General features: G+C 40.4%; 1 protein-coding gene across 1 annotated transcript; it reads left to right on the forward strand.

Moving 5' to 3' along the window:
- Positions 1–3,375: 3,375 nt before the first annotated feature.
- On the forward strand, positions 3,376–5,501 carry has1 (hyaluronan synthase 1; the record flags this gene model as incomplete). The annotated part of the gene is made up of 4 exons (XM_083990017.1): positions 3,376–4,071; positions 4,197–4,422; positions 4,569–4,701; positions 4,826–5,501. 4 exons carry the CDS (start codon positions 3,376–3,378, stop codon positions 5,499–5,501), a joined length of 1,731 nt encoding a protein of 576 aa, XP_083846143.1.
- Between the last annotated feature and the right edge of the window lie 3,864 nt (positions 5,502–9,365).

A 9,365-nucleotide genomic window follows, 5' to 3' on the forward strand; every position in this document is an offset into this window, starting at 1 on the left:
AAGTGGATTTTGGTTGCTTGGGTGTGGCGGGGAGAGGAGTGAGTCATCAGGCATTTACTTGACCACTGAATAAAGACTGGGGCCTAACGAGGTTTCTGAGGACTCAACCTATATACAAAATACAGCTCTCGTTGCTGAGAAGCATGCTGAATGCTGCGCATTTCTTGTTTTTTTTCAAAACATGGCCTTGGACAGGATGTTGATTCTGGCAGCACAGATGTCCCATGTTTTGAATCTTACAGAGTTCCACAAACCGCATTTATAAGACACTACTTATGGCCCAATGGTTAAGAAGAGCCTTTATCCCTCTGAAGTGTCCTTTACTGTACATGCACCTGACGTGGCCACAGAGCTTTGGCCGCTGAACCCTCAGACTCTGCAATCACATGCCAGACGGAACAAACCACAAGGCAGAACAAACCAGGAGTTTGGCCGAGACCTCTGAACAAATACACAAAATAAACCAAGTAATAAAAAGGAAATAAAAGAAAATAAGCCTTAAATAAGCTTAATGACTGAATATTAACCAAATTATCATGAAGTAAAAAAAAAAGAAAAGATTCAACAAAACACCATTACAACACTCCCTGTCACCGCAGCAACCCTAAGGATAAACAATATGGCTGATGGATGGATGCTACAATGATGTCACACTGCATAGTGCATAGGAAAAGTTAACATTAAAATCCATTAGATTCTCATCAAACATCATTTGACCACCCCTATAAACAAGATTATAATACTGATAGTAATATGATGATGAAATAGCAATGTGTCATCATGGAGAAACCCCTGCATATAATAACATGTCCCGTAAAGGCAAGTCAGGTCATCGTCCCCTAAACACTGGCACAGTCTCCATACATGACATCAGCTGCCTGGTGGTGGCTTCTATTTAGGGTCTGACATGGAGCATGTTGACGGCTCAGGCAAGCTCCTGTGGCTAAAGGGTGTGGACCCTCATGAACAGACTTCCCTGTAAAGAAAATCTGCTGGGATGTCATCACGGTTTAATTAGGACTGTGGCAGCAGCTCAGAAAACCACGTGGGACAGCTTTTGTCTTTTGAAGTCAGAGATTAGTGGCACAGAGACGAGATTTCCTTCTACTCTCAGCTTTGAGTCTTCCACCATGCTTGTGTCTCGCCTCCTTTTTTCTTGCCTGTGTAGTTTCAGATAGGAACCAGCAGAGGGCAACATCGGATCAGCTTGACTGCAGAAGCAACTTCTCTTTTCCCACCCCAAGGTCATGAATACCTCCACTTTCAGTATGATGATGATCGCACAGCTTCTGCCAGCTGCCTAATCTGCTGATATGCTATGTGTAATAAAAATATAGCATCTCTAAGGTATAGCTGATGAATTGGAGATATAAGTCAAATCAAATCAAATTCATGAATGAAATAATATCAGGTAAATATATTAGATTTGGGATGGATGGGATGGATAGAATAACATTCCTCATTATCTCCACTGTTCTACACTGTGAGTTGAAGCTCCTAGTCCTGCCGCGAAAAGTTTGCTTCGTTGGGAAACACGTGGGAGGTCACAAACTTTGCATCGCGACGATGAGGTAAAAGAAACAACAAAGGAGGTCTCTACATCGCTCACATTGATACCTTGGCAGCGGAACCCCGCCTTTCTCCTGACGCACGGCTGAGTCAGCGGGGGCGCACTGGACTGATAAACGCCCCAAGACAGAAATAGCGCGCACATGGCTCCATCCCATCCTCATCCTAGTTGGATATAAAGACAACCAACTCCTGGCCAAGTTGCCAGACAAGAGAAACATCGAGTGGATGTCACGCACATTTAAAACCTGGGGAACGTAACATCAGGTAGGGTCAAAGAAAAACAAAACTTTTATCATTTGTTTAGTCATGTTTTTCTTCTTCTTCTTATTTTTTATTATTGTTATATTACTAATTAACTGAAAAATATTAATATGGTGCAATTTATTTTAATATAAATTGTTCCTAATTTAAATGAAAACAAATGGATTGTGTAGAATTATTGCATTGATTGTGTACAATAATTCAAAGAAATACAAACTTGAATAAAAACAGATTTTTAGATTTACGCTACTGGTTTGCTTTTCACATGTGTTGGAGCCAGAATTTATATAATTGAAAAAGTTAAAGTCTACACAACCTCAAATAGTTAGACATTGGAAACTGACAGCTTTAAAAAACAACAACAAAAAAACAAAACAAAGGTGTAACAGCTGAAGACACATCACCATGTCTCTTTGAACACTGGCATTTAGGGAGCTGTCAACCTGTGTGTAAGTGTGTGTGTTGGACTTTAATCACAATGATAAACTGAAAAAAAAGCCAAATGTGTGACTGAAACATACAGTAGTCACTGATCTGAATCTGATGTTGGACTTTGATTGTTCCTAATGAGCTGATCTAAAACACCTGTTGCAGAGGTTGCCATGGTAAATTTGCCTGCTTAGATAGTATGGTATAGTAGACAATTATACATGTAGGCTATGGGAGAGAGTGGTCTTCCTAAACATACAGTCATTTTGATGTTTCAAGAGTAAAAACTGTGGAAACAGTTTTGAGTTTTTTTCAAAAGAGGCACTTCAACTTTTTTCTAAAGAAATCAGTATTTGATAATATCTTGTGGTTAATGGGCAGCTGAGTATGACTGGCATCACTTTAAGAAGCTCAGAGTTCGAAAGTCTCCCTGCTTTCAAGCTCATTGTCCGAAAGACCCTACACTCGTCTACAGCTGTGGAAAAATCCTGCGTGCAGCTGGGGTGTAAGTTGTGGTGAGGTGGACGACGTAAAGGGAAAAATTTCAGTCGGGTCTCAGACCCTCTCCCACTCTAGCGATGATATCACCCACTCTAGCTGCTTGTCAGATGCAATACACACCCATTATAAACTTAAAAATGTTTCAAAAAAGAGCAGGAAACTTCATCGGTGGGGGCAGCTAGGATTGGTGGAGCATTGTAGTGTGTGAGTGTGTGTGAATGGGCGTCTGTGTTTCTATTGTATCATGTTTTGTGTTCACTTTCTATTATGAATCTGTACCATTGATGACTGAACTCCTGTTTTGTGTTTTTGTTGTTATTAAGGAACACCTCGAAAATGAGATGGCACATCATAAAAAACATAAAAAGTTGCACATAACCTTAATAGCTGAAAGTCTTGTGACCAATTTAAGTCTTGAATGAAAAATGTAGGTTAAAGTGTGCCTGAGGAGATACATTTCAAACAAGACCAGGTTCCAGGGGGAACCACTCCACCATGAGCATTTGTGTACATTTTTAGTATGACAATTGACAGCAGGAATCCATCCTTCACACATGTACAAACTATACTGAGATGTGTTGTCTTTATTTATCTTCAAGGTAAAAAAACACAATGGAGCTGAAACCTTTACTGAAGAAGCTGGGCTCAGCACTTCGTGCCATCTTCACTTTCCTCTTTGCTCTGGTGGTCCTGGTTGTGATGGTTTGGGCCTATGTTCAGGGTTTCCAACTAGTGACGTCTATGTATGGGATCATCTCCTTTGGCTTTTATGGACTACTCCTCTCTCTCCACGTGCTGGTCCAGAGCTTCTTTGCTTTCTTGGAGCACCGGCGAATGAAAGCCCGCACAGATGCGTGCACCTTCACCAAAACCATTGGCCTCACAATATCAGCTTACCAGGAGGACCCTGTCTATCTCAGAGAGTGCCTTAACTCCATCAAGGGTCTCAAGTATCCTCCCGAGCTGCTGCGCATCATCATGGTGGTAGATGGGAACTCAGACGATGACAGATATATGATGGAGATGTTCAGAGAGGTGTTTGCAGACGAGGATCCTGGTTGTTTTGTGTGGAAAAACAACTACCATACATGGGACCCCACCCAGGCTGGCCAGAATGTGGACAAGGTGGCAGCGATGGGCCCAGGAGGGGATGCTGATAATGTTATATTCGAAGATCCACAGCGAAAAGAGGTAGAGCACTTGATCCAGAGCCAGAGATGTGTTTGCATCATGCAGAAATGGGGCGGCAAACGGGAGGTGATGTACACAGCATTTAAAGCACTTGGATCAGCAGTCGACTATATACAGGTATCTATTTATTCTTATTTATATCCTAAAGTATTTCTTCAGCTAAGATAATTTGAAATTAAACAAACAAAAAAAAGACAACGTTGCCCAATATTAATGTCCTAAATCTCTTTCTCCTTCCCCAGGTGTGTGACTCTGACACTAAGCTGGACCCCCTGGCCACACTGGAGCTGTGTAAGGTGCTGGAGAGCAACACCAAGTACGGCGCTGTGGGAGGAGATGTGATGATCCTCAACATGAAAGACTCATACATCAGCTTCATGAGCAGCCTGAGATACTGGATGGCTTTCAACATTGAGAGAGCCTGCCAGTCCTTCTTCAACTGTGTGTCCTGCATTAGTGGGCCTTTGGGTGAGTAAAAAGTGTTTTCTACTGTATGTAGTAGGTTTGTGGGTGAACGAGGCAGCAGCAGTCGTATCTTTAATGCAGAATTGTACCCCGTTGTAACTAATATTTCTTTTTTCTTAATCTGTGGCTCCTTAAATGGCTCCATGAAGGTCTGTACAGGAACGACCTCCTCCAGCAGTTTCTCGAGTCTTGGTACAATCAGAAATTTTTGGGAACTCACTGCACATTTGGTGACGACAGACATCTCACCAACCGAATGCTGAGCATGGGCTACGCCACAAAGTAAGAACCCACTCACCGTTGTTATGTACAGAAATTACAAAGGAAACAGATCACACATCAGATGATATTAAAATGTAATGAACAGGAAAGAGTTCTTATGCCATTTTCTGATCCTTTTCTTCAGATACACAGCCTGCTCCAAATGCTACACAGAGACACCTGCTCAGTTTCTGCGCTGGCTGAACCAGCAAACTCGCTGGACAAAATCCTACTTCCGTGAGTGGCTCTACAATGCAATGTGGTGGCACAAGCACCACCTCTGGATGACGTACGAGTCCATAATCTCAGGTGTATTCCCCTTCTTTGTCACCGCCACTATCATCCAGCTGTTTTGGACTGGCACACTGTGGGACATCCTCTGGATCCTGTGTTGCATCCAGCTGATTGGGTTAGTGAAAGCAGCTTACGCCTGCATCCTGCGCAGAAACTTCATCATGGTGTTTATGTCGCTCTACTCAGCCCTCTACATGACCAGCATGCTGCCTGCTAAGTATTTTGCCATTATTACCATGAACAAAAGCAGCTGGGGAACATCAGGGAGACGTAAAATGGTAGGAAACTACATACCCCTTCTCCCTTTGTCTGTGTGGGCAGCCATTTTACTAGGTGGGCTCGGATACACAATCTACAGGGAGAGTCAACTGGACTGGTCAACTCCAGCCAAGATTATGGAAACTCAGTTTCTTGTCTTTGGCTGTGTGGCTTACATTTGCTACTGGCTGCTTATGATGTTCCTCTACTGGATTTGGTTCCGCAGGTTATGTAGGAATCGCTCCCAAACATACAAAGTGACTGTGTAGGCTTAATGAAGAACTACACTGAAGAAGTTGATGTATTTGAATTTGACTATTTACTTTATTTTATGAACTTGATTTCCTTAATTTATTGTGTGTTGTGTTTTAGTAAATGGACAAAGACATTTTATGCAGCTACAGCACCAACAAGAAGAGTAAATATTGGTAATAATGGTACCAAGTGACACATATTTAACTAATATATGAGGACACATGTTTGGTTAAAATGGAGATGTTGAGCATTTTTTGTGAAACTGTACTCAAGGCTTTTTGACTCGTGCACACTTCTCAGGTTTCTCTCTATCAGATGATAATAGAGACAGCCTTTAATCAATTATTTATTCATGATATCCAAAGATGGGAAAACTGTTTTTTAGTGAACCTTTTTGTTTTAAAGGGTGTTGGTAGGATTCTGGGTTTGGTGTATTTAAAAAATAGTAAGAAATATGTTCACATATGTGTATTTAGAACAGAAGCAACTCACTGTGCCACTTCAGTGACCATTTCTTCAGCACTGTTACTGGTATTGCACTGGATCCTGGGCCGGCACTTCGTTCTGCTGTAGATTTACTTGAAAACAGAGAAAATTGCAGTTATTGTACTGTGGGTAAAATGTACAAGTTGGAGATACCATACCTCTTCGAGAAAAATTGACATTGGCAGTGATACTGTGGCTGAGGACCGGAGATGGAGTCAATTAAAAACAGTTTCATTAAATATTATACTTATTTGCTGTACACTACTTGTGATATGTGAAGTATGGACCTTCTTTATATGATGCACTTTCTTTCTTTATTTTTTTTATTACAGAAGATAAAGGACAAAATGTGTCCATTTTGTATACTGTATATTTTCTAAATAATACACTTGTTGTAAGTTGTTCTAATGGCTGGAAAATGTCTGAAAATGTGAACAAATTGATGGTCTGGGGAGGGGTGAGAAATAAAATATTTTTTCTAACATGCATTATTGTGTTTTACTGTCTAATCCTAAAGAAAGGTATGTGTTGTATCTATTGTGTACTATTTGCAAGGAAAAAATAACATCAGCTCTAATTAGGCATTCTTCTTCTGTATCAGCGTGAACATCGTTGCTAACATCCACTGGAAATGAGTGGCACATGTTCATGGTACAATACAATGCAGTGCCATTAACTTCATATAAACACAGATTTATGAATGATTAGATTTCACACCTTATACCGTTATCTGTCAGCTTTGTAGCATTTCACCCTAACCCTCCTTTTGAAATTCAGTTTGCTGAGAAATGTGTGTATTGGTTTAATGTATTTATGGCAGTTATGGTTGTTGTGGTACCCAATATCTGATCATTTTTTGTTCATATTCTTGTCATGAACAGTTAATCTATTACAATAAAATACACAGGGGAGAATAAGTATTTGATCCCCTGCTGATTTTTTTGCTTATTTCACTTGATCAAATGTAAATTAATTTAGAACCTTTATATGCTTATATTATTTCTGGATGTTTTGTTGATATTCTGTCTCTCTCTGTTAAACTAACCATAAAAACTATAGACCGCCAATTTCTTAATGGGGGAGCAAACTTACAAAATCAGCAGGGTATCAAATATTTATTTTCCCCACTGTATATAAGGACCACAACTGAAAAATATTCCATTACACCTCTTTGGTTTATGATTTGAAGAGTGTAAATAGTATGTATAGTCATGCTAGTGATGCTTTAAGGAGCAGCTGTCAGCATACATGTAAGCTGGGTGGGACAGAGGCTTTATAATTACATTCAAGTTAATGATCTGACATTGTGACGAACATCTTTGTTTTGCATGGAAAAGTTCTTTTTACATAATATGTAGGATGGAGCTGTTATTTGTAGTTTTAGAGTGCTGTAAAGGTTCAGAGGGGGTGACTCCCTGTTTTGTAGAGCTGTCATTTGTTTTTGTTGGAGGAGAAGCAGTGGTTTAGCAACTCCACTGACAGTCAATATGCAGGACTAAATAAACAGGCACATGTTTATGTTCAATAACATCATAAATGTTCCCGGTTGCATAAGCCTGAGTGGTCATGAGTACACAGACACCTGAGTGCATTATTGTCAAGAAAATGTCAAGTGTGTCTATACATTCTTATGTTAGGTGTGGATGAATTCTCAGTCAAAATTGTATTATTACAGCTATATGGGTATAAGAAACTCACAAGAGTTTATTATTTCTAAGATTGACAGTGGCTTCCTTGGGTTTGGTCTGGGTTATGTCACACGCATTATGGCTCTGCATGAGAAGAAGAAGAAGAAGAAGAAGAAGAAGAAGAAGAAGAAGAAGAAGAAGAAGAAGAAGAATACATTTTTGCCCCCCTGTCTCCCTCAGAGAGTTGGAGACTCTGTGTCCATCTCTCCAAAGGAGCTATAGGAGCCAGGAGACGGGTGCGGGCCATGGGCATGGCCTGTTGATGGTCCGGTCTTTGATAGTAAAGTAGGTTTTTAAGACCACAAACATCCCAGATGTTACTATAAATATGATTCAAAACATGGTGATTTTTACCTGCTAAGTCTTTACTGAGTGATATTTGGTTAAATGCACCTCTAAAACTCAGGCTTGTTAGCACTGAGTTAGCTCTATGAAATAGCTATAGAAGTCAGTCATTCCTTTTCAGCTCTATTATCAGAGCCACAAATGCAATCATGGAGATGGTGTATGTATGATTCCTGGTGTCCCTCTACTACAGTTTTTAAATGTTGAACTGGTGTTTCAGTGCAAATAAAAGCTCTGAATATACTTTTTCTACCACTGTGGAAAATTCTCCTGCATCACAACTTATCAAGACAGACAACTGGTTCTTTGGCTGTTTCTTTGGCGCACAACTGATGGAAGCCAGACAAACAGTCAAACATTTTGCTCATCTAAGCTTTACACCTCGCTTCTGATATCATAATAGATTTTGCAACAGCTGTTCAAAGTGTAAGTGGGAGTTTACACAATATGTTGACTCCGTGACCACAACACCACTGGTAACATCGGGAAACATTTCTGAAACAATGCACCGTTCACCATTATTTGACTTTCCAGCAGATAGTCAGTGACTCATAACCACTGCTGCTGGAAGTAACGGTAGTTTGGTTGGCAAGATTATTTTCTCACATGAGTAAAAATGTCTGGATTTCTTCAAGAGCTGCATCTACGTTACTCATCAGATTTCAGAGCATGTTTGGTCTCTAATATCCACAGATATTCCACCCAAACTGTAAACCACACAGTTATCATCAATAAATCAGTTTCTGTGCACTTAGAGAGTCTGAATGAGTCAGGGAGAGGGGAGAGAGGGGAAAAAAGGAAAAAACGAAAAAGCTTTGGAAGGGCAACAGAAAGTCTGACGAAGCCAAACATCACTTCCCTAAGTCTGTTTTCAATTAGCTCGCACTCCCCCACCCTGTCTGGGTCTCCTTCCCTGATAACAGAGGGAGGGACAGTTTCAGCACATGTTGGGGAACACGTTTGATCCGCAGTAAAGAGGAAGCAGAAGCCACAAAATGTTGTGTCATCTTTAACACTGACACTTTAACAGACTTCATTTGTCTGGGTCCCCCCCCTGAGAAATGAAGCTCCCACAAAGAGCTGGAGGAGGATGGGGGTGAACTTATACAGAAATCTATAGCAACAACCTCCCCAAAAATTACCACAGTGGTTACGATTTCTTCATCATCATGACATTTACTGACGTCAAAAGGTGACAACTGCAAACCCTGTGGGTGACACAAAAATGTGTATTGCTGCATTATGATAATGCTCATAGTATATCATCAGAAATAATTAAAAACTGTAAAGAATGACTTTGTTTTCACTTTCTGATGGTGTGGCCTTTAGATTCATAGTTACGCTATTTTCCTTTTCTTC

Source organism: Trachurus trachurus, assembly GCF_905171665.1.
Source record: "Trachurus trachurus genome assembly, chromosome: 16".
Classification (NCBI taxonomy): Eukaryota; Metazoa; Chordata; class Actinopteri; order Carangiformes; family Carangidae; genus Trachurus; species Trachurus trachurus.